The sequence below is a fragment of the Xiphias gladius genome, chromosome 13 (genome assembly GCF_016859285.1).
Source record: "Xiphias gladius isolate SHS-SW01 ecotype Sanya breed wild chromosome 13, ASM1685928v1, whole genome shotgun sequence".
Lineage (NCBI taxonomy): Eukaryota > Metazoa > Chordata > Actinopteri > Istiophoriformes > Xiphiidae > Xiphias > Xiphias gladius.
Window position 1 is genome coordinate 13,783,267 of NC_053412.1, and position 25,971 is coordinate 13,809,237.

Here is a 25,971-nt window from a genome sequence, read left to right on the forward strand (position 1 = left end):
TTTTAGGTTCAGTGAAACCTAATAAGAGAGCCAGACTAAGAGCTCAGAGAAGCCTTCCCCCTTCAGCAGATGAATGTGAAAACACATTCTGTGCACACGTCATTCCTCAATGTGGTGGGGGAAATGTCATAGTCAAAGAAAAAGAAAAACTTTTATGACTGGAGGGGGACTTTTAACTTGGAGATTCATACTTGACCTTCGAAATATCAGCTCACCAAAGCACTCTTCAACACAGGGTCTAACTTGCTTTAGCATATGCACAGTGGTCACAGAGATGGTTTAGTTGATATCACATGACATATGTGACAAGTACAGAACTTTGGTCACATGATAACAAGTGATCTTATGTGAGGGGAAATGGTAACCCTGTTTGAAAAATGATCTCTGGTATCCAATGCGGTCCATCCAGTGACTCCACTCACACCTAACATTTTAATATCTCAATGTGAACTCTAACCATCACTTACAATAGAAAAGATAAAAGGATAAGTAGTAAGGTCCCTCCTACACTAGAATTGTTGTTCAAACTACAATGAGAGAGCAAGATTTACACCGATCCGCCACAGCATTAAAACCAGTTACAGGTTTTAACATCACACGACACAACATGGGAAAATATAAAGTGAATACTACATTCACACTCGGACCACCGACCATAGATGGACATCGCTGGGTTTCGTTCAAATTAATTGAACAAACTACATGTTAGTTAGAATTCGGTGGAACTTGAAACCTTTTTGAAAAGGTGCCAGCCCTACCCTACACAGGGCGCGAGCGAGGAGGAGGCGCAGAATATCCAAGGGGGGGAAACAGGGCCAACAGGTACAAGGAAAGATCAAGGACGACATTCACATTTGACACCAGAGACTATCGTTGAACAGGGACGGGGGTGACGATCTCTCCCCATATACACTTGTCACATGAGAAAAACTAAACTTTCTACACAACAACTACACAACTCCATCTGCTGATGAAGGCCACGTGACGTGGTTGAACGCTCCAGAAACAACAAGTAAATTAGAACTTTGTTGTCAATAAATCTAACTTTATTAGGCTTGTATTTCAGTTAGATACTGAATAAAAACTACAGATGAAACTCTCAGCCACAGTCAGGTAGCGTACTGCTGAATACAAGAAAATGTCAACGCGACGCGTCATGGATCTGTCACTGCAGACAATTACATTTCAGCATTCTACAAACTTTGATACCAGCTTGAGCACCACCCGGAGGTTACCACAAACCTCCAGCTGGTTGAAGTTCTCACCTTGCTGCAGTGATGTAGCAAGGTGTTAAGTTATTCTCTGAATCATTCAGTCTGTGTATTCAACATCATCCGTGTATTTTTCCGTGTGGGTTTGTTTGACTATGGCAAGGAATTACAGAAAACATTCAGGTACAGAGGGTCAAACGTCATTCAGCAGGTTTGTCTGGAGCAGTGAGAGGGCAGCTGTTAAGGGATAGGCCTGTTTACAAGGAGGGACTACAATTAGATTAGAAAATCACATGCACCAACAGTTTCTAAGGCAACAGACAGGCCAATATTTGATTCATAAAGACGGCTACAGCAACAGCATTCATATTGAAAAGACAGTGAGCTGTAACTTTGAAGTGTCCTGGAAAAACACAGCAGGGTAGGTTGGTTAAATCTAGTCTAGATTATATCCTTCAACTAGCTGTTGACAAATTGACTGCGCGTCAGAAAAGCTGCTGGTAAATGAACTGTTGGAGTTAGAACACTTGAAAATATTGGGCTGGGATCCACTACAGAGCAATGAGATCATTCCACCTCGGTTTCTAACTCTCACTCAAGTTTGGAAACGTGTACATTACCTGGTGCTAAAAAAGGGGAAATAAAGACGGAGCGAAACTTCCTGGATCCTGCATGTGGGCTGCATGTGGAAGGCTGTACGTAACTGACAGTGGCCTGGCAACAGTTCACATGACGGTTAAGTATGGTGACACTCAGGATTATGCCATGTGACCTGAGTCATTAGCAATCCCCGAACAAAACTAATTTGCGAAATGACTGCTGCATGTTTCCGTAAGATAAAAACCTGAAGATTCTATCTCCTCTTTTTAATATCCAGTATCTCAGATGATACATGATTTTTACCTTTACTAAATAAATCTACATCTACTGTGCATCACAACATTCTTCTCCCCGAACTCTCTCTAGGTGGTTGTTACACATTTGGTCGCTGTTTGTGCATAATTAGATCTCCAGCAGACCTCTGGTCAGGTTGCTGGGGGATTTGTAGCACTGCTGCAAGTCAACACTGTTGGTTCCTTACTGAGTGAACAATGCATCATGGACTATATGCGGACAGAGCCAGAGGCTGCATGGAAGATAGCTTCTGTATTTTCAAAAAAGTGTGCCACTCTGTAGGCGGTTCTGTTTCAAATCCAAGAAAAAAGGTGTCATGAACCACACCCACCACATCAGTACTGAGCAACAAAGAAGGAGTCAAAACCAAGAAAAGGGCATGAAAACTACTGATGTCTGATTTCAAAACCTCTGAGTGCCATTTAAGGCAGTAGCCTCTTATTTTGGTAAATATGCTTATCTGCCTTCTGACTTAGGACCGGAAGACGTCATGTCTGTGTTTCCAGTAAACATTCATTTAGGCAGTGTCTGGCCTAGATTAGCACAAACAATGGCAGCAGAGGGAAGCCGTCAACTAGCCCTGTCAGTAATGAAAAAAACACCCATCCCAACTCCAAAACCGTCTGAATCACATGTCATATCTTCAGCCAGGAAGTCCAGTCTTGACCCTCAGAAACAGGACATGGAACAAAACGATCTAAGCGTGAAGTCCGCTCACTAGCTTTCGCAGTGTCAACTGCCCATCGGATCACGGTGAGAGTTTGATTCGCCATTTAAGCGACAGGTGCTAGAAAAGGACCTCAGGTGGCATCACTTGACATTACTGTAGAATAATGTCAAGTGAAGCCCGGGGAAGCGAGTGAATGAACAGCGGAGACAGACAACATCTGCTGTCCGTGAACACCAGACCCAAACTGCTCACGGCGTCCACTGGGAAAGGTCAAAGATCACTGGGGCAGATTGTCACTGGCGGTGACCGGGATAATGGAGAGAGGCTAAGCAGTATGCTAAAGTTAGTTTAGTGCGTGCACACACTCAGACACACACACACACACACACACACACACACACACACACACACACAAATTCTCTGAGCTATATCATCTGTTTTGTTCGTATCACAAAATAAGAGTCTCAAACATGAGTGGGTTGTGTATGTTTATGGCTTTTCATCGTGTGTTTTGGACGGCGGTCGCCATATTAGAGTTGTTTTGAAAATCATTGCTCAATTTGTTTGTATGATCCAGTGGGAGGAACCCACCTTGTATTAACAAAGCTCCGACCAGAGCAGGGGCTGATTGTGTAGGAGACTGTGGTGCTGCGCAGACACGAGGTAAGCATAGGTCCAGTTTTCTGATGTCTGAAAACTGCTCTTTGAGCTAATAAGTCATTTTCCCCAGGTAGTGTTTTGGCCAAAATACCCACATTCAACGACAGCGAGTGTGACCAGGAGTCACAAGCAAAAAAGCTCTTTGTAGTTATACAACTCAGCTGTGTACACACAAATCTGATGGTGCGTTTGCACAAGACAGACGTGTGCAAACACACCATCAGATTTATGAAGGCGTATCGTTTGCCGGGGTGAATCTGACGGTCCCCCGCGCAAGCGTATATGTGGATACACCTTTAACATTGCCATCTGCTTCCCCTGGTTTTAAACATGTCCATGCCAATTACAGAATAAAATGGAAAGACTATAAACTTTAATTAATATAAATGGGCATGAATAATATCTCCAGTATAAATATAAAACAACATATGATAACATTAACCACATGCAATTAATTCATCAAAAATGTTATAGCTGCGCTTCTCACTGGCATTTTAAAGATCACTGTGTAGAGTGTCGGTAGAATCAGTCAAAGTGGGTAAAATTAATGCTTTTGACTGTTTTATTATTAGATTCTGTCTCTCGCCTCATGTTTTTATTCCAAGTGTAGACTGGTCTGAGGTCTGCGTGAGGTGCCCACATCCGCACACAGACCGGTTTCTGCGCAGGATGTGCCGACGTATGGTTTCAGGTCGCATGCATTTATTCTAGATCTGGTCCAAGGACTCCGGCAACAGAGGACAGAGAGGTAAAGGTAACACGGGTTACCATGTCCCCCATATATACAACCACCTGTTATCATGTGACGTATGATACCTAGGTCACATGATGGCAACTGAGTCACTGATGAAGACTATGAAAAACCTTTTGAGCTCAGTTGATTTTGAGACATCACCTTTATCTGATACTTATCTCTCAAACACACACACACACACACACAGTAACAAAGACAAGGCAACCTGGTGATGACCAGGCTAGAGTGTAACATTCAGGTAAAACAGGTTACCAGGAAGTGGCCCGCAGTCCACTATCTCTGCTGAGTTCTGTTTTGGAGTGTCCCCTACCTGTAGGACACCTGCTTCCTGAGGTTCAGCTGGACAAACTCCGCCTCCATCTGGGACACCGACAGCTGGCCCGCCCCCACCCCCTTCTCTCCCGGCACCTGTGGAAAATACATACAGAGACCAAGTCGACTGAGCTCATCTGGACACAACTCGCGCAACGGCGTTGTCCGTCGGTGTGGCCTCGACCAGCTCTTCTGGTGCCCGCACAGCGCAGCGCAGCGCACCGAGGGGCCCTGGCAACAGAGGGGGGCCACGGCTCCCGAGGCGACGGGGAGGCAGTAAAACTGTTGTGTTGCTGTGATACTGTCTCACTATGATGATGGAGGCAAACAGTAAAATACCCCGACGCAAACCCACCTGACAGCTCCCGGCGAACACGTCCTCCTCCTCGGCCACGTCCTCCAGCTCGGGCCGCTCCACCGCCGGGGCAGCGGAGTCTGTCATCATCCCTGCGCTCTCGCGGTCTCCCCCCCCTTTCTTTGGTTGGTTAATAATAACGTTATAATGTGCCGATTACGCCACCGGCACTCGACGGCTTCCCTATTGTGGCCCCAGTGCGTGTAGAAGTTCCTCCTCGGCGCGCAGCCGGGTCTCTCCGTCCCGTCCTCCGTGCACCGCGCTCTCGTTGAACAACCGGAGGGGGGGGGGGGGCAGGGTAGCGCCGGGCCGTCCGGTCCGTCAGGACACCAGATCGCCGCGGGGGATGAAGTGTGTGTCCATGGGGTCCCTCGGGCGGAGATGAGAAGTTGCCGTCGGCGGCAGGTGAGCGGTGTCCTGCTCCCTCCTCCAACTGGATGCGGAGGGAGATCAGCTGTGAGCTTGCTCCTCTCTCTCTCTCTCTCCGCCCCCCCACCCCCCTCTCTCCCTCTCTCTCTCTCTCTCTCTCCCCCTCTCCCTCCTCTTGCCATCTATTATTACCGATACTACAACTCCCAATAATGAATGAGAGGAAAAGCCGGGTGCCCCCCCCCCGGCACTCCGACCCCGCCCCACTGTGGTGGAACGGTACGCACTGATTTTATGGCTAAAATAAGTGTGTGTGTGTGGGGGGGTCGCACGCCACAGCTGGCAGGCAGGCCGCACCTGAAGAGTCCTTATTGACACTAGGGGAAAAAGCAGGTGCTTCAAGATTGGAGCTCATGAACACCAGAGAAAAACTCAAATTTATACTCTGGAAACGTGGGGACTCACAGTCCTCGATCAAGGAAGGACGTACTGTACCAAGAGAGCTTGGGATGGCACCGAAATGTCTGGATGACCTGGGTTTGTCTGTTGGCTTGGACCCGGGACCTTCCGGCAGTACTGAGCTACCTTGGCTCCCAAAAGGCGGCTTTGTCGAGGTGTCCGCCTGTCAGCTATCCGCTACGGCGGCAGGGGGCCGAGGAGTGGCAATGAGGTCCCGGTCAGCGAAGGCCGAGAAACCACATTCGGAAACCCGCGTGTTGTTTGGGCTGTGGTTCGGCTTTTGAGATTAAAAGGGGGATCTGCAAGGGGGAGAGAGAGAAAGTTGAAGGAGGGTTAGAGAAGCCGTTTTTGTGTCAGTGAAGAACCGGTCTAAGCACCTGGCAAATCAAAAATCAATCGTGCCCGCGTGGGGAAGTTCTGTTCTGGCTGACGGGGGCATCGAGTGGGGACCTGGCCGTGCGCCGGGCCCGTCTCCTGGGAGATGGACCTTGTGTCCGATCAAGCGAGCCCACTCGCCAGGACCCCGCGCTGATCACGAGCTTTGCCCCGTAGCAGGCACGGGTCGCTTCGGTCGACTGGATCGGAAGTCCGAACCCTTTTGACCAAAGGCGGAACCCCTGACCGGGGAGCACACAATCTGCCCCCCCTGACAGCAACAGACCCCCCGTGACAAAAACAGGCCACTGCCCTGTGACAACATCGACCCGACCCTTCAGGCCCTCGGGGCATGATGGGACGGGCCTGGCTCTCACCTGACCGAACAGCTGACCGGTGTCGAGGTTCGGCGTTCCACCCTTATCATGGACGACATGCAATCTATCACAGTTCTAATATGCACTATGAATAACACCGATTTAGCTCTTTTAGTATTAAAAGCAACGGAAAAACTTTTAGTCTGTGGGATGTGAAGATTCTCAGAATAACATCTGTGCAGATGTTTCAGCCCCGATAGTCTAAATATCTGACCGATCGATCATGAAAACTATTCTCCTGTGTGTCTTTCCAGTCCCACTGTATCTTGACTACTGATTAATGTTTTGAACTTATTATTGTAGTTTGAGGGGGGGCGGCAAAATGGGTTAATGGTTAATTGATTAATGGACTGACATGAAAGAGAAAACCAGGTAGCAGCATATATATATGTATATATATGCTGCTACCTGCACCACCACCCACTCTTCTTTTCTATTTTGGTCAAACTTTAAAACTGTAAAGTTGTTTTTTCAAGCAAGTTTTTTTACAGCAAAATTGCTGCCCTACAGCCTTTTAGCTGTAACTGGGTTGAACACACACACACACACACACACACAATTAAATACACTAATATAACAAGTATATCCAGAGAGGGAACTTATTATCGATTCTTATTATCTAACAGGTAACAAAAAAATGACAACAGCAATATTTCTCCAACTTCTCATCTCAGTAATTTGTGAAACTGGAGGTCTCGATCCACAAATGTCTGCAAAGGAGAAGAATCCAGGATGAAATGGACCTTTTTCATGCCCCTCTTTTTAACTTGCAAGGGCTCAGCTCCTTCAAGCATCCCGCTAAGTCATGACTTTGCTCCATTTAAACCCCTAAGAATATGTTTTGATCATGCATTTATTACTGGAAACTTTTTTCTTCATATATGCCGAATTGTATGTTTGGGGCCCGTTAAAAAAAAAAAGAAAACGATACCGATATACCCTGCCAGCGAGGCCCCGGACCCTCTTCTGATGTGGTGAATTACCAGCAACACACAGACTGCAAAAGAGAAGCGGGTTAAAATGGATGGTGCAGTTATTGGTGTAATTTCCAGATTAGCCAAGGCTTTAATTGGTAGTTAACACTAAATGAGGATAGGCTGAAGCTGGTGGTGTGGCAGGAGGTGAATCTACACATACAGGCTATCTATTTGTACACAAGAAGGCACTCCGCCATTATTTGGAGGCCGTAATGCTGACCCTTGGAACAATCACATGGCTCACATAGAATGTGTGCAAGAAAAAAATCCGTGCTTCAATTTTACTTTAAACCTGAGCCGTGCTAGCACGCAGTCCTGCAGCCTGATCGGAATCCAGGGAGACCACCGGGGATCCTCCTACAGCTCTTCTCCCAGCCGCTGGGCCGGAATCAAACGCTAAAAATATCACAGAATGTGATTTGAGAGTGCGACCACGCAGAAGCAGGCCCGGTTTCGTGATGTTTGTAGAGGATGGTATGATTATCAGCCCCTACAGACTTCATAGTGCAGAGGACGATATTACTCAACCATGACGTCATCTTTGTGGTTTATAAATGCGTCAAATAACACACTGTTAAAGACTGATCAGATCAGTGTGTGTTTCAAACAATCAGTTCAATGATCAGAAAAGAATTGTGTTTTTTAGAGTTTGGTTAAATATACTTGTTTAAACTTCTGCTCCCATCCTAGAGCTGTGACATGTTCGACAGCCATGAGGAATGTAGCAGAAATGATTCCTTCAGCTAGAGCTGCTGTTCACTAGTGCAGTCTATAGGAAGGCCTCGATGCCGGATGTGGAAACTCTCTGAAAGCCCAGAGCTCACAAATCCCAATTTATGGTAACGTCCTTATCCTTTTGGCATCAGACACGTTCAATCCAAACACCAGGAGGACGCAGTGTGGAGTGGAGGTGGGATGAAGGCCTGTGACGAGCATGCCAGCAGGGAGGCCTTCAGCGGTGAGACGCCTTCTGTGAGGGGGGAAAGGGACAGTTGTCCATGGTTAACAGATTTATACTGTGCACGTCCAAAATACTTAAAAGAAATAGCACAGCTGTACAAATACAGTCCGTAGCCTCAAGCAGAACTGAGGTCAGGGAGGGTTATAACTCAGTTCACCGGGTTGAAGCCCAGGTAAACCTAGGATCTTTGGAAACGTTAAGGTCTCCATCTCGGTCACGGAGGTTTGAGAGTTTATAGGGCGAGGGAGGTGATATGATGTCAGCCCAGCTGGGGGCAGCAGAGCTCAGCCTTTCTGAAAGTGATCTGACTGTGGAGAGGAACTCTGAAAGAGCAGCTTCATCACTGTTGGAGTTCAAATTTTCTCCTACCTGGGTACGAAAGGGGTTTGCTGTGATATAGCTGTGATCTCTGCCAAAAGGTTGGGTAACTAGGTACTGACCCAGTTTGGTGCCCAAAGTTTTAGACATGCCCACGATTACTGTCTTCATTTTTCTATTTTTTTAAGTTCATGAAATAAAAAGTGACATGAACATTTGAAGAGAGGCTTCATTCCGTGCAAAAGGTTTAGGTTGAGTTAATATGAGGCTTCAGCAGTGTGAGGTAGACAAATCAAGTGAGAATTTTCCAAAGTTACAGTCTTTTTTTTAGCATAAAAATTACCTCTCTAGGTTAAAGGTATTTAATGTTACAAATGAGTTTAGTATACAATTTTAGTATATGATAGAATTTCTAAAGGACAGATCTCAGTATAAATAGAATATTGATTACAGTGACCAAAAACTCTGGCATTTTAAGCGTGTGAGTGTTCTTTTGAGATAGACTTGGAAAAAATGTAAAATTGTCAGTAGTAAATAAGAGACACCTTTTTTTCCTCTTGCCTCTCCACAGTATAGCGTTCCCCTTCATATCGAGTCTCATTGCCTCAACGCAATAAGAGAAGATATGGAGTGGGTTCAGAAAATGGGTCTTGTACCTCAGCAACAACTTGATCTTTTAAGAAGACCACCTGCACGTGAGTCTATTTGAGAGACCGCGCAAAATGAGCTGGTTCGTACTATTAAAGACATTTTGGTGAAGGAAACTGAAGATATACATTAAAAAGGCTAAAAAAAAAAGGACTCTGTGATGGATTCCATTTTGAATAACATGCCAACAAACAGTAAGGCACAACACTTTTTTTTTCTAAAATGAATGCCTGAAAAGATATGACTTTTGGAACTCACAAGGAACGTTTGCCTTTAATGGAAATGTTGTAAAAGGGTCTCAAATGTTACGGCATCTCACAATGTTCTTGATGGATGATGACCTGTAGGTTGGGAGGCTTACTCAAGATTCTTAGCTATGTTGAATGTACCTTTATCCGTTGTACCAAGTCAACAAGTCGAGTTCAAAGAAACTGACCAAAACAACTACTATTATTAGTAGAAAACGATGATCAGAAATGGAGACAAGCCCCTTTTCACCTCCTAAAACGCATTTAACCGGATACATTTTTGAATGTGTGTTTGCTGTATTTTTTTATATTTTAAACAGAAATTTGCCACTGCAGAGTCATTTATTTAGATCCACAAAGTAATAACATCCAAAATCCAAAATCCAAAAAAATTCTTTTGCTGCATACAACAAAGGGGTGTATTTTTTTAACAAATGTACAAACCATAAAGTCATTTTTTTAGACAGGTTGTCCGTGTATTTTCTCATCACCTCGTCATAGGTGAGGCCTTTGTCCATTTGATGAAGAAAACGAATGGAACATGTAAATATGTAGGAGGATTCCAAGAGCTGTAAAACAATTAGCCCATACCATATTATTAATGTATACAGCTATCCAATGCTGACCACTCATGTGAGACGGTCTGCATTTATGATCATCATGGCTGGATGCTCTATAGTAAATGTGTTAGGGAGCTGATTACTGACATATACTCCTAAAAGCATCTAGCTGAAAGAATTATTTTTGTTACATTCCTCTTGGCTGTCGATGGTAAAAAAAAAAAAAAAAAAATTCTGTCAGTTCTGTTTTATCCATGTTGTAATTGTTTAAGCAGTTAGCAACACAGGCATCCTAGTGGCTCCTTTGGTAGAGCGTGTTCCACATATCAAGCCCGAGTCCTAACCACAGAAGCCCGGGTTCGAATCCCACCAAGGCTTTTTGCGGCATGTCATGCCCCCTCTCTCCACTGCCTTTCCTGTCTCTCTCTACTGTTATTGTCAATAAAGAAGAAAACGCCTTCAATAACCTTAAAAAGGAAAAAAATTGAAATAGCTAGGAGGGAATCATGAACCCCGTAAACTATTATATTTGTAGTTCGATGACGGGGACTTCTGAAGGGAATCTCAAATCTAACGTTACCTTTTTTTATTAGAGATACCTGATCGCTGCAACCTTCTTTGGTAGACAGGTTACAACTATATCCTCTACAAAATTCATCACGGGTTATTGATAGGGCCTGCGTCTTTAGATTCTTTTCAGTTGTTGGGCGGATTTCAACATAGACGCTTCTTTCTATACTCCTTTGTGTGGGCGGTAACAAGAAGAGATCCATATATCCGTAGCTCTTGTGACTGTCGTGTTACTGTGTGGTTGATACACATCAAAAACTTGTCTTAAACTGATTTTTTGCAGGTCAAAAGTGTAGTTTTATTATTACTTTGTCGTGTGCAAAAGAAATATGTTGATTCTGAACTGACTTCAGAGGTATCTCTATGTCATCATCATGTGCGATTCAGAGAGTGGCTTGTCATAAGTTCTTATGATCATTTGATAGTTTGGGCCTGCAATATGTACGATTCTTAAAAGAGGTACGTAACTGTCCCCTACTGTTTGATTATCTATAATATCGGTGTAGACAAACATGTTGTACATACCCACATTAATATCAGCAGGATGTGGTACCAGACATACATCGGGTGATATATTCTCATCATCTAATACACAGACCTCAGGGGTGTCAAAGGTAATGCCTGGTGGAAATCCCAACATTTGTGCAAGTTCTTATCTAAAAGTTACTTCCATGTCTCTTACTGGAAAAGCAGACACTCTGTTTGTAATGGTATTGTACTGATGTTTGTGGAAATTCATACTATTCTTAGATAAGCAATTATTTATTTCCATTATTATCTGTTTCATGCTTGTATAGAATCCAGGCGTCGCTGTTAGACAGACCCACCCGCTTGTTTGTTTTTTTGTCAAACACAACAAATTCATAGCAAAACGTTTGTCCATGTTTTTTGGATACTGTATTTTGATTAAACCCACGTTATAAGGTACTTTGAATCACAGGGGTTAACTGGAAAACGTTGTTCTACAATTAACTATTCTGTTGCTAGTGTAAAATTTTGAGGGGGAATTGCTAGGCAATGCTAGGCAATGCTAGGCAATGTTACAAAAAAACCCTTCTCCGTCCATGTCAGACAAAAAATTAGTAACCAAATATGCACAAAATTCCTCACGGCATTTGAATGACCTGTTTTTCCGGAAGCCGTGTGTTAATTTTCGTTGGCCAACCCACCCAGTAGCACGACGTTTCACCCTCAGACCCTTTCTATTTTCGAAATTTATTTTTAATTTTATCTATAAGGAATTTTTGCAGCTCTGGTTCATAAAATGTTCCTTGTAATGTTTCTCCATCGTAATATTTTAACTGGTAAACAGGAGATCTTCCTGGTATGCGTTCTTTTAAAGTAAAATATTCGTGAGTATTGTTTTGATCATAACCTTTTTGAACGATCCTCTTAATTTTGAAATTCAGACCATATTACCAACTATATATCTAAACAGATTTTACCCCTTGTCTAATATAGATAATCAAAAAAAAAATATGTTCATTGTCACCTGTTAGTTCAACTCCTTTCATTCTAAGGGCGCAGTGGTAACTTGCATTGTAGGGGCTAAATTTTGCAAAACGTCTACATGACGTCTGGAATTATTGGCTGATAAATACCTCCACATTTTAGATTTAAGAGAGCTGTAGAAACGCTCAGTAATGCTGGCCTTTGTTTCATGTTATTAGCTTTGGTTAATTCTTTAAACCTTTGTTTAAGAACTCTTTTCCCTTGTCTGTTTGCAATTTATTGAGTTTTTTCTGTAAACTGTCATGTCTACTAGATCTATCTGGAACTGCCAGTCTATTTTATTCACTAAAATTCTATTTCTCTTAAAATGTGCAGGTGCCATTTTGTGAAGTGTGCAAACATCCTGTTTTAAGAGACATTTCTCTATGTCAGAATCTGCTAAACAACTACTTTGATGAAGGTAGGATTTATTAGAGGACTGTTAGTTTCAGCTAGGCGTTCCTACTATTTACCAGATCGTTGCGTCATTCATGTTCAGCTTATTGTTGCGTTCTTACCATCCTGTTAGCTGTTTTTTCCTCTGCCTGCCTGTAAGCCCTAACTATCATCACCTCTTCTATTGAAATCACTGAACTGTTCCTGCCTGCTTGGTCTGTGTCTGCATTTGGGTTCTCCCTCCCACTGTACACCAACGGTGACAGTATGATCTGGCCTGTATGGACTCAGCAGACAGCCTTCGGTTCAGCCTGCAATTATCTTGGGTGGATTTTGTTGTTACCAAAGACACTTTTTTGAATGAAGAACCAGTCTTCCTACAGATGCTAGCCACCCGCTGGGAGTGGGACTCTGAATTCAGCCAAATAGTGGCTTTTTACAAATTTATTGCCAGTCCTATTCCAGGCCCTTTTCTGTGTGAGTTGGTCTTTGCAGCCTCTGAAGCGTCCTCAACCACCTGTTTAACCAAACCGCATCTTACCCTGAGGACTGCTAGCAACCAGCCAGCATCCCAGTTGGTCCTTTCAGCTGCCCAGCTCCTCGGCTTCTCAGCTGCCTCAGCTGCCAAGCAAACCAGAGCCACCGCTGCCCAGTGACATGACCGCCTGATCCTGAGTCAGCTGTTCCCACCGAAAGCCCAGCCCGAACCTGAGTCAGTCGTTCCCACCGACACCCCGCCTGATCCCGAGTCGGCCATGCCTGCCGAAGCCCCACCTGATCCTGAGTCAGCTTCCCCCGCCGACACCCAGCCCCTTCCTGAGTCAGCCTCCCCGGCCTTCTCTACTGTCGAGATTCCTGTCCAAGCCCTTTGTATTTTTGACATTCTGCCCCTGCCTCCTGCCACTCTTCATCTGCCCACCAGATGTCCTCGTACTTTCCTCCCCAATCATCAAAGTCCTGACTCCCACACCCACCTCACCTGTTTCCCATTCCCCATTCTGCTCAAAGTATATGTACCAACCGTCTTCCCCCAGTTATGTGCCAGATCATTGCATCATTCATGTTCTGCATGTTGTTGCAGTCTTACCATCCTGTTAGGTGTTTGGTTCCTGTGCCTGGCTAAAATCCCTGACCTACTTCTGCCTGCCTGGTCTGTGTCTGCATTTGGGTCCTCCTTCCTATGAACGGTGACAGAAGTAGATGTATGGCAGATTTGCATGCGCTGTGGGGTGGGTTTTATTGTTTCTAGCAAATTTTTTCATTTTCCCTTCCTCCACGTTTGTCCTATTGAATTTTCTTTGCTCCTTATAAAGAGGAAAAATCAGTGAATAAAACTGGGCATGTCCATCCTGCGGGTTGCCAGGTTGTCGGCCAAAACAGCTTTTCAGAGCTGTGGAAAGACAGAACACACAGCCATTGTCTGTCCCATTGATAAAAACCCAGAATGCTGACTCTGCTGAACCACAGCCAGTCTAACTGCATCTACGTCTAGTCTGCAGCAGCTAGCAACCCTGTACCCCAACAACCTCCCAAAACTGCCCCTAAAACAGCCCCAACCCCCGCTGCCCGGCCCAGTTGCTCTTGGCCTGTGCGTGCATGGAGCAGCTAAGCCCCTGTGCTAGCTGGCCAAAGCCCTGTGGGATTAGCCTAATGCAGGCGGCGGGAAGCCACTGGTGGTGAAACAACAGGCATGGGAAGTGACCCTTATCTTTACTTTAGAATGTACTCTTTTTTTCACATGACAGCACTCAACTCTATTTTACACCAAAGCGCATCTTCATTGTTGTCTTTTTCGTTACAAATCATTTGTTCTTGTTTGTTTGGTTGATCATTTTTATTCTTTTTCAGACAACTTATCAATGATAAAATAAACTAGAGGCCATCTTGCAATGAGATCACACTGTCACACCTGTCAACATGTTGATGATCTGACCCATGAGTACTCAGTAGTCATTTCTACATTACTATCTGACCCCACCCATTTTCAAACTTGCCCTTTCATTTTGATTTCAACTACATACCTGTAAAGTTTTGTGACTGTGTCTTGCACGGTTGCGACGCTATCATGGTGACAAAATCAGACAGACATTTAAACACCTGCCAAAATAATCAAACCGCCTCTTGGCAGTAAGCACTACAGTAGGTGTCTACAGGACCACATTTTGCCATGACACCCACACAAACAGACTCACATGGTTAAAAAAAAGTAACAACCACATTGTCAAAAGCTGGTAATTAACGTGGACACGAAAATGTGAAAAACCACAACCTCAAAGCAAAGCAAGGCAAGTTTATTTGTATAGCACCTTTTAAAAACAAGGTAATTCAAAATGCCCTACATCAGACAAGCATTTAGACAAGATGAAAAAGAGCACTGATGGTGCAGTAACTTTCAAAGCAAACTACCACGTCTGGATCAGAAGACCTGGGCCTCCTCATGAAGTCAGGCACTGATGGGGCTTATGCCATGGTGCCTGCTCAGGGTTAGCCCAGAGGAATGACATGGGGCTGCCACCTTGTGGGCCCGCCATTTGCAAGGCTAGCCATAAGGGTCCGTGGAGTGTCAGTTGGCCAGCAGGTGAAGGCAGGGGCCTCGGCGTGCTGACCTAGGCTAGGAAAACTGTTGTAGAACGTCACTGCTTTGGTGGAGAAGGATCTGGAGTTGCAAGAGATGGAGCTTTACCAACTACTGTAGATATAAACTCACCGAGCACTTTATTAGGAATACCTGTTATTATCCAATCAGATAATCATAACAGTATAATGCATAAACTCTTGCATATACAGGCCAGGAGATTCAGTTAATGTTCGCATCAAACATCACGCACTGCGTGAGTCCACACAAGGCCCCAGCTGAGCACCGCTGTGTTGGGAGTTTTCCCCAGAGAATAAGACGATCACCTTGATGCGACTGAGGGTTGGTAGTAAGAGGGCTCTGGCTGTTGTCTCTGCTTCTACACCGGCTGGCACTTTAGAGAAACTGGGCTCAGAAATGTAGTTTGGTTCAAAGCCTTTTTCGGTGCTTCAGAAACCATAATAGTACATAGTTTTGAAATCAGTTCTTTTATGTGACATCTTGACTGATGTCGTCCACTTTATTGTCCTAGTGAGGACTCTGTTTCATCTACCTTTTACAGAGACTTATAAAGACACCATTACAGTAGTCGAGCTTATTAAAGGTAAAGCCATGGACAAGTTTTTCTAAGTTTTGCTGAGACATAAGTTCTTTCATTCTTGCTATATTTTAAGGTCGTAGGCAGTTTTTTTTTTTTTTTTTTATTGTTGCAATGTGTCTCAGCATGGTTGGTAAAATGTAGGTTCAGTTTGGGATCGTTTTTGGAACCAAAAACAACAGCCTCAGATCTATCTTGGTGTACATGTACCTACAGGGAGTTAACGTAGATCGAATCGCTGATTTCCTCAGTGAAACTCAGTAACTGTACAGTCACTCAGGGAATGTTGTGTGTGTTATGGCCACACAGATTTACACCGTGATCTAAGACGGGCTCAAGATGTACCCTGAATGTCATTTAAGACCCTAACAAGAGCTGTCTCATTGCTGTTTTATGGTCGTCCAGACTGGAAATCATCAATGTGTAGGACAGCAATGTTTACAGCTGTTGACAAACAGCCTTTGCTGTGGTTCTACTTAGAAATGGGCCTTTAACCTTTCATTGGTGAGTTGATGTTAACTGCATGTAGTTTCATAGTTAAATAAATAAGTGAAGTAAAAAAGTGAAGTCTGTATCAAGAGGACATCCTATTAGCTTCCTTTCGTTGGGAAAGTTAACATATTATTTCCATTTTTGCCATTTAAAATAGTAATCATGATTTCTATTTAAAAACCTCAGTGGCAATTTTTCAAGTGCTACTGTTCTTTCAACTTGATTTTCGTGAAACAATTGCAAACCAGACCATCTGTTCTCATCTCTCTGTGTCGGTTGTTTTTGCTCTAGGCAGCATTGTTTCCAAATTTGCTCTCAGTCCAACCACGAAAGCAGAACAATACAGCAGCGTTATGTCACTGACTGACAGAAGAGATATGTGTGTATCTGTTTGATGCATTATAACTCAGGTAAAATCCCTCTGTGTCTTTAGTTGGCTTCCTGACCTCATTGTTTCTGTCATGCCCTCCTTCGGCAGGGTTTGTTTTGGCAGCGCTGGGTGTCTGGTGTGTGGGTGGCACTGGGTCGCAGCAGGGTCTGGACCTAGTAGTGCCCCCCCATCCTCAACCCTGATTCTGCTGACGGGGCCCAACCCACCATGAGATAATGCCATTCCAGAGGGATCGTGGCTAAAGCCTCTCTTTCTGGCTCTCAGGTATATAAAGAGGAGGCAGCTGGAGAGCAGAGGACAAAGCACTCTGGAAACATTCTTCACTCATTGCTTTTCTACGTTGTTCTGTTCTCTCTATCTTGCCTCACCTCCCTTCCTTCACCTGCTGGACTCCGAGCTGAGCAGGTACATCTGCCAATCAAGCCAAGTTGAGCTAGACTAAACTCTCTCCAGTCACAATGGATATTGCCATCCAGCACCCCTGGTTCAGACGTGCCCTGGGCTCTGTCTACCCTGCCCGGCTCTTTGACCAGTTTTTTGGAGAGGGCATGTTTGACTACGACCTCTTTCCCTACACCGCCTCCACCATCAGCCCCTATTACAGACAGTCAGTGTTCCGCAACTTTTTGGATTCTTCAAACTCCGGCATCTCTGAGGTAAGAAGATCAGACTCACATCATGACTCTGACTCCGTTAGTACTTTAGAGAAATTTGTAGACAAAGTTGGTTTAACTTATATGTTTATAGGAGAACAGATATAAAGACAGAGAAGAATTGTGTTCATCTCTGTATCCAAACAGCAAAGCTTAAATTAACATCGCTTAAAATTTAATTCAAAGTAGTAGTAGCAGTAAATGTCTTTTTATGTGTATAGTTTTTGCACTTTGTTTTTCCTAAAGAGAATGGTGCATAGTTCAGTAGAATTTAACACAATTTACATTTCAACTGGATTTTATCATAACTATCAATATTTCTGATAGTTATCAGATTCTTCCACCCTGTTTCCTATCCACTGTCTTGATCTTTGTGCAGTTAGTACATTTCTTTGTACTTTTATTTGGTATCCTAATTTTGTTTGGTCTGTACAATGACAGCCCTGTGACTAGTTGCACTACATCTCAGCATAACTTTTACTGACTTAAACGCAATTTAAAGTCATAAAATTAAATTTAAAAAAAAAAACCAAGAAATTAAATTTCAGAGGTTCAGACCCTTGAAAAAAAATCCTATTTTGACAATGTCGATACAATGGACCCTCTCTATGCTTGTGTGTATCCCTCAGGTGAGGTCTGACAGGGATAAGTTTACGGTTTACCTGGACGTCAAGCACTTCGCTCCTGATGAGCTCAGTGTAAAGGTCACTGACGACTACGTGGAAATCCAGGGCAAGCATGGAGAAAGACAGGTAGAGCTCCTCTTCCATCTCTTATACACACATCACTTACAAGAAATTAAGTTAGTAATAGTGTTCAATAAGGCATGGGATCAATGTATGCCGACAGGGGCTATTTAACATTTTAGTTAATTTCCATCCAAACAGTAATGTAACCTTGATCCAAAAGCAACTTGATGATGACTTTACTAACAGAACCCATTAACACCTCGAGGAAACACTGACAGAGCCCAATATTTTGTAAAACATGCATTGGAAAAAGTAATGTAACTGCGTAATGAACGAGGTAACGATAAGAGGCAGAGTGTCATTTTCAACATAATATATTCTAAGAGGGGGCTCTATAGTTGAAACATTGTCTGCTAATTCATATTACCAATAGAGCCGGACTGATGTGTGTGCGTGATATATATATATATATATATATATATATATACACATACACACATACATACAAATATATACATAGATATATATACACGCATATATGTTAGAGTTATATTGAACAGGGAAAATGATGGGGTCATTGTTTACTCACTTTCCACCACTGTATTTCACAAACTAGTTAGCAACGTAGCATGAAGACACCGCTGACACGTACCCTGTTATATGTGCTGCAGACAGTGCTGAGAATATTGTAACCAATGAAGTCGGAGCGCACTCTGCTGGACAAACTATGTGATGGAACTACTTCTAAATTACCCCAAGCATCTTTTTCTGCATTATGTTCTACAAAAAAAAAAAATAAAGTTTTCATATAAGCGCATATCGGGCAACATATACGCCGATACTGATATATATCTCTGATAGGCCAATATCGATAAATCAGTCAGGCTCTAATGAAGTGTTTCAGAACATTCAAGCCAAGCTTGCTGGTAGAATGGGGCCTCTGCTGGAAGGTTACCACTACGCAGCACTACTGAATTCCCAATTCTCAGTACGTTCAAATTCCTCCCCTAATTCCAGTACAAAAAAAACATGTGGCAGGGAACAAACAGCAGAATTTATGCTGGGTATATCTCACTCTGATGTGTCATCTTCAGACTAGAAAAATGCCTACCAACATATATTCTACCATTATCAGTCAATAAAAAGTTCATACAACCTCTTGACCCATCATGAAGGCAGCTACTGCACTTCCACCACCACACTGCTGAAAAGTTATCAGCCTGGTTGGTAGATTTTCAGTATATGTCTCTAAACACTGTAGAGAGACTCTACTCCTATGTCGTTACTTATACAGTGAACAATGTATAGACAACACTGCATCTGTGGTCTGTCTGAGGGCTCCTTTAACCTCTTGTATTAACTTGGCAAGATAGCCCATTAGAAAACAAAAATCCATTACTTTCAAACAGGTTTTGTTCAGCTGCAAAATATCTGAAATGTGCTGCAGGAGCTGTTAAATAGTTCACTTTTGGTGCAGTTCCTCATAATTCAGTTCTTCAAAATCCAAAATTTTTATCCCAGCCTACTGTTTGTCTTTTATTTTGAAGTTCAACTCTAAGATATGTTGAGTTTCAAAACATCAGCAGTGAGTTGTAAGGAAATTTTGGTCACTATTTGGTGTGATAACAAAATCAATAAGTATTGTTTTGAAAAGAATTTATGGCCTTCAATATAAAGATAGAATTTCAATCTAGGCGTAAACTGTTCCTTTAAGCAGAAAAATTCTTTGCCCAGACTGACCCTGCCATCATTGCATTAATTCTCCTGTTTTGCAGGACGACCATGGTTACATATCTCGCGAGTTCCACCGCCGCTACCGCCTCCCCTCCAGTGTTGACCAGACATCGATCACCTGCTCTCTGTCAGCTGAAGGTCTGCTGACTCTGACCGGGCCAAAGGTCACCGCCGGAAGCGAATCCGGTCGCAGCGAGCGCAGCATCCCTGTCACCCGTGACGACAAGCCCAACGCTGCTGCGTCCTCTTAGAGGCCAAGTGATGAGGGTCGACCAAAGATGCTGGAGGGGCCCAGCCCCCCAACAACCTGTATCAAGTGGGACGGACGACCACGGAATTCTTTTTCTCCGTTTCACTTATCCAAGTCCTCCCACCTTCACTTTCTCCTCTATAGATTCTTCTTAGCACACTCACAGTATTATTAGCATCATTGTTTTGAGTTTTAACAAAAATCTCCCCATGAGGGTGGTTAAGTGAGGGCGGCTGGAGTTTTTAAGGAGAAAAGTCATCTAAGGACGAGACATTCACATGACCTGACACTTCATTCTACTGATTGTTGTTGATTTGTTTCAGAGCAAGCCCTCTGACAGCACAGATGGTTGGAGTTAAGCTTGGAGGTAAATGTCAAACATGTCTTGTCCAAGATTTTCCATCGGTGAAGTTCTCTGAGCCCTGGCTGCTTCCATTCCTGTGTTGATTCTTTGAACCCTCTTCGCTTTTGTCTTAAATATATCCTGTACTGTAGTCTAGGCCTTGTTCAATGGATACCATACCTGCTCATTACTGAGAAGTCCATACTAAAGAAAAATATAATAAAGCTGTACAATTAACAAAAGGCAACTCCTGCGTGGATTTGTCGGTGCGTGTGTGTGTGTGTGTGTGTGTGTGTGTGTGTGTGTGTGGTGGGTGGGGGAGGTGATGTAATCAATTTATATGTCATTGTGTGGAAAAAACACTACGGGATTTGTATTCTACTTCACAAGCTTATTTTGTGGGTGACATAAAGGAGAAACCTGCTTCACGACGTTGTGTGATCTTGAGGGGTAGTATTACATATTAACTGCATATAGCTGCACAGAGAACACATGAAAGCAGCCCATGAGCATCATAGATAATACACACCCAGTACATTTTCTGATCAATCCTGTCAAACGCAATATCGACTGCAGATAAAATCAGCTGCACTGACCAGGTCAGAGCGGTGTACATCTGTTAAAAAAAAAAAATCACAGATGAGAGGATATCAGATTTTAATTTGATTTCATGTATTTTATCATTCATTGCAGCATTAGAAATGCTTATGGTTATCTATCAAACTGATAAGACCATCCCAAAAGCTACATTTTGTTCCACCTGTAGGCGGTAAGGTCACCTTTGGTGGAGCTACCCCCCTCCTGGCCCCCCTGTAATTGAACACTACTCTAACAAGCTTTGCTTTTTGGTTTACCCCTACATAGGTTCCACCTCGATATAGTGAGACAGATCTCGGCACTCACTGCCCAATCAGGAAGTAGCAACCACACATCACACACCCACTATAAATCCCCAGAGCGTCCTGCTCGTCCCCCTTTGGAACTCAGCACCTAGAACTGAAAAAACAGGAGCCACCTGGGCATGTGGTTAGATGGCTACGTACAAACTGATAGAACTGGACTTTCATCTGGGTAACTACTATTTCTATTTTGTATGTGCTGTGCCCTCTAAAAGGCCTCGCTATTTGTAACCACTAAAGGTAAAGGCTGTTATACTCCCAGCTGGACATGGAACTGAACGCAACTAGTCCAGGCCCAAATACTGACTGGGTGAGAAAGAAATCGAACAGCCAGGCACTTGGTGCACCACCTGCCTAGGGGTCCCCTACGGGTCCCACAGGTGAACCAGAAGCTCCAGCTAGGAGCTGAAAATAACCACGAAGTGTCAGTCTGACACAGATGTGTCCTCCACAGATGCTGCACCTAGTACTGCATGAGACACAGTCAGATGTCGTATCCCTGAGATTTGACTGCACAAAGGTGGAAGTTGAAGACCAGGATGCTTCCAAACAGATATCCTCCAACTGACATGCTCCTAAACAGGGCAGCTGATGAGGCAATGCCTCTGGTGGAGTGCTACCTTTGACCATAACCTCGTAGCCCCAGTTAACATCGCAGACCTAGTGGGCTAACTGCTGAGACAAGAGGAGTCCCCTTGACCCTGGGCACCGTAACAGACAGTTGGTCAGACTTCCTGAGGAGCCAACTGTGAAGCCAACTTAACGGTAGCATCATTTTTGAAAATTATATTAAACACATTGCAGGGTCGAATTGTAATTTTTTGGGTGGGGGAATTGACAGGTCTTTATCTTCTAATGTCAGAGAAACTGTTAACCTCTGATTTTGTTTACAGTGTTTACATGTTTATTTTTTATTTCTTTAAATGCGAAATGCGATAGTGCTAAATAATTATTGAATTTAGATTTGATGCAATACACACAAAAATAAGAGTTGGGAAAATGTTAAAAACTGACTATTAGTTGATGCAACCAAATTTTCACTGGAATTGTCCTAAATTTAACTCAAGTTTGCTGACTCCTGACTTTAATAAAGTTTGTTCAACTCGATTTGTTTGTTTTTTCATGTAGGCTCTACATGTATGCTAAGTTTTTTTGTACATGTAGGCTACGTTTTTTTTAAGTTAGCTGTAAGTAACAGGGTCATTGTCATGCTAAAAGGTGAAGCGTCACTCCAGTCTGAGGTTGCGTGGACTCCGGACCAGGTTTTCTTCAAGGACCTCTCTGTATCTCTCTCTCTCTCTCAACACATCCGGTCGGGGCAGAAGGCCTCCCACCATGAGCCGGGTTCTGTTCAAGGTTTCTCCCTGTTAAAAGGGAGTTATTCCTTGCCGCTGTCGCCAAGTGCTTATTCAAGGGGGAATGATGGGTCTCTAAATATAACTACAAAGAGTATGGTCTAGACCTGCTCTACATGAAAAGTGCATTCATCCTTCCCTCAATACTGACCAGTCTCCCTGTTGGGTTCTTGGTCAACTTCTTGACCGAGGCCTTTCTTGCCCAGTTACTCAGTTTGGCTGGATGCCAATTCCAGGAAGAGTACCGGTGGTTCCAATTTTTCTTCCATTTCACAGTTACTGAGGTCACTGTGCTCCCGGGAATGCTCAGAGCTTTAGAAATGGTTTTATACCCTGGTTGTGATATATGCCTCGCCACAATTTTATCGTGGAGGTCTACAGGGAGTTCCTCAGATAAATTTTTATTTATATAGCCCAATATCACAAATCACACATTTCCTTCAAGGGGCTTAACAATCCGTACGGCATACCTAACACTCTCTGTACTTAGACCCTCGATTTGGACAAGTAACCCTCCCCCCATTTAGGATTTTGTATCTCATCAAAAGCACCTTAACGTCTGATCTGATATGAAAAGGGAGTCAATGAGGGTAAGCTAAAATGTATGTAATGTGGTCGAATTTTTTGGATTTAGCTGAATTCTAGCTACAGTATTCTGAACCATTTGAAGACTTTTAGTTCTAGTATGTGGTAGGCCTGAAAAGTAAACATTACAATAATCCATTCTTAATGACACAAAGGCTTGAATTGGGGTCTCCGCATCTGCCATGGGCATAAAAGACCAAATTTTAGCAATGTTACATAGATGTAAAAAGGCATTCTTGGTGATGTGCTGATCAAAAGAGATGGTAGGATCAGACGTAAGACCAAGATTTTTGGCTGGTCATCTGCATTTACAGGCCCATGGAGCTGGGTGTCATCATTGTAACAGTGAAAATTAATTCCATGACTGTATATAATTTGGCCAAGAGGTGAAATATAAAGAGGGCCGAGAACAGAGTCCTGGGGTTCTTAATAATTCACATGAGAAAATATTGATGCAGTATTATTATAGGATGCCAACTGTGATGGTTTTCCAATCAGTCTAGGAGTATACAATGATTTACAGTAAATAAAGCTGCACTGAGATCGAGTAAGAGAAGCACAGAGGTGGAATTTGAATAATAGTAAGTGGAAACTCCTTTACAACTTTAGTGCAGTTTAAGTGGAGTGGCAGGCCCTGAAAGCAGATTGAAAATGTTCAAAAAGATTACTGATTATTAACTAGAGAATGGTTGATAATTATTAAGAGACCCTGGATCAAGATTTAAGACTAGTGGGGATGCTGCCAGTTTTAAGTGATAAATTAACAATATGTAGGATTGCAGGTCCAAAAACTGGCCAGAGATCTCTGGAAAGTTTAGCTTGTAGAGGCTGGAGGCGGCAGGTAGTAGGTTTCGAAGCCAACACCAGCTTAGACAATGATTCAAGACATATAGTCTCAAAATTTGTTAAAACAACAGCATTATGCAGCATTATGTTGAATCCCCTGTTCAAAATAATGCTCAACTGGCTCTGCAGAAAAAGATGGAGATGAGGGATTAATTTTGTATCTAATCTCATCTATTTTGCTGCAGAACAAAGCTAAAAAAATCATGAGCCAAAAAGGGCTGAGCAGCTAAGAGAAGGCTGCTTTTGCTTAAGTCTGGCTGCAGTGTCAAAATAAAAACTAGGATATTGTTTAATGTTACTGACTGAGAGAAATATTCTGGTCCAGCAGCGGACAGAGCATGCTTGTAAATCCGTATTACACTCATGCCGTTCGTTACAGGTGAAAACCTTCCAGTATGGATTTTCGCAATTTGCGCTTCAATCTCCTGCAGGCCTGCTTAAGACAACATTTCTTCAGTAAACCACGGGGACTAGACAGACCTGTGTTTAACCCACTCGTATAATTTTCAACAGGGCCCATCGCCACAGTAAAAGGATTCAGGACCACTGGTAATCACTCACTAAGAGCAGTTAAGTTGATGGACCTATGTGTCTAGCGGTAAATACATCAGCACCGACGTTACGAAGGACAAGAAAGTGATCTGACGTAATGGATGGGATGGGGGAGACAGTCAGATCAGAAACCACTATCCCACAAGACTGAATCAGGTCCGGATTGTTACTACTGTAGTGAGTCGGTTCACACGCAAAGTGGGTGAAACCAAAAGCATCAGTAAGTGCCAGAAAGGCTTTACTTAAAGGATCACAGGCCTTATTCGGGTGAATATTGAAGTGACCTATAATTAGAATCTAATCAGAATGAGTAACAAGGTCTGAGATAAATTCACCAAATTCTTCAAAAAAATTGTGAAAAAGGGCCAGGTCATCTATAGAGTACCACAAGGTGGAATGATCGAAGTATGTTGCCCTGGACAAAACAATTTATAGCTGATGGGGATGGTTTTTAATACAAGAGTCTCAAAAGAGTTAAACATAATATCAAGTTTGGAGGTTAAATTGAAACTAGACTTGTAAATTAATGCAACACCCCCACCATGTTTAGTAGCCCAAGCAACATGGGATTATATATAGTCAGGTGGGAAAGCTTCATTTAATGGTCGAAAGAGATTTGTTTTAAGCCATGTTTCCCATTAGCCAATCATATCCATATTATGCTGAACAATCAAATCATCAGTTAGGTTTCAGTTGATAATGATCTGATATTATGAAACCAAATTTGAGAGTCTTGTCGAGGGTAGTGTTATCAGTAATAGGCCTGTAGAGCTACCAGTAGATGATTTATTAATTGGAATAAGACGCCTTATATTTTTAGAGGAAAATTTTGGTGGCCTGAGCACAATTGTGGTGGTGGTGGCATTTAAATACAATTGTGATTACCTTGGTAATTTGGTTTTCAGCGATTTTATCAAGCATTTTCTGGTATACTTCACCACCAACCGTGGTTGGGATGATTCAGATATTTAGGGACCTTATGAGTACTATGGCGGAGGAAGGAGACAGTCTCAAAGTTGCAGACCTGGCTGTCAGTCTAAGGATTTCCTTGGCTGGACACATGTCGCATTCATGTGCTCCTTGGATTGTCCCATTTTCCAAGTTGGGAAGTCGGTACACCTAACAGGATATCTAATCACCTCTGCCGAGCTCCAAATCCCAAATGTCAAACCTGATTTTAAGCACCTGTCTATATTTCTAGATAAAATAATAGCATCAGCTCCAGTAGGATGAAGGCCGCCGCTTTCAGGAGGTCCCAGAATGAAGGCCAGTTATCACCAAAACTAAATCCCTGCTTACTACAGTGAAAAGCCAGCCAGCGGTTCAGTGGACTAAGCATACTCTTCATCTCATTGCTTGCTCTTGCCAAGCCTTTCCACAACAGGAACACACTCCGCACCATCT

At 43.2% G+C, this 25,971-nt stretch overlaps 1 protein-coding gene across 1 annotated transcript; it reads left to right on the plus strand.

The window, feature by feature from the left end:
• The first annotated feature begins 17,119 nt into the window (after positions 1-17,119).
• On the plus strand, positions 17,120-19,988 carry cryaa (crystallin, alpha A). Its single transcript, XM_040142372.1, has 3 exons — positions 17,120-17,317; positions 17,944-18,066; positions 19,779-19,988. Exons 1-3 carry the CDS (start codon positions 17,120-17,122, stop codon positions 19,986-19,988), a joined length of 531 nt encoding a protein of 176 aa, XP_039998306.1.
• The last annotated feature ends 5,983 nt before the right edge of the window (positions 19,989-25,971 follow it).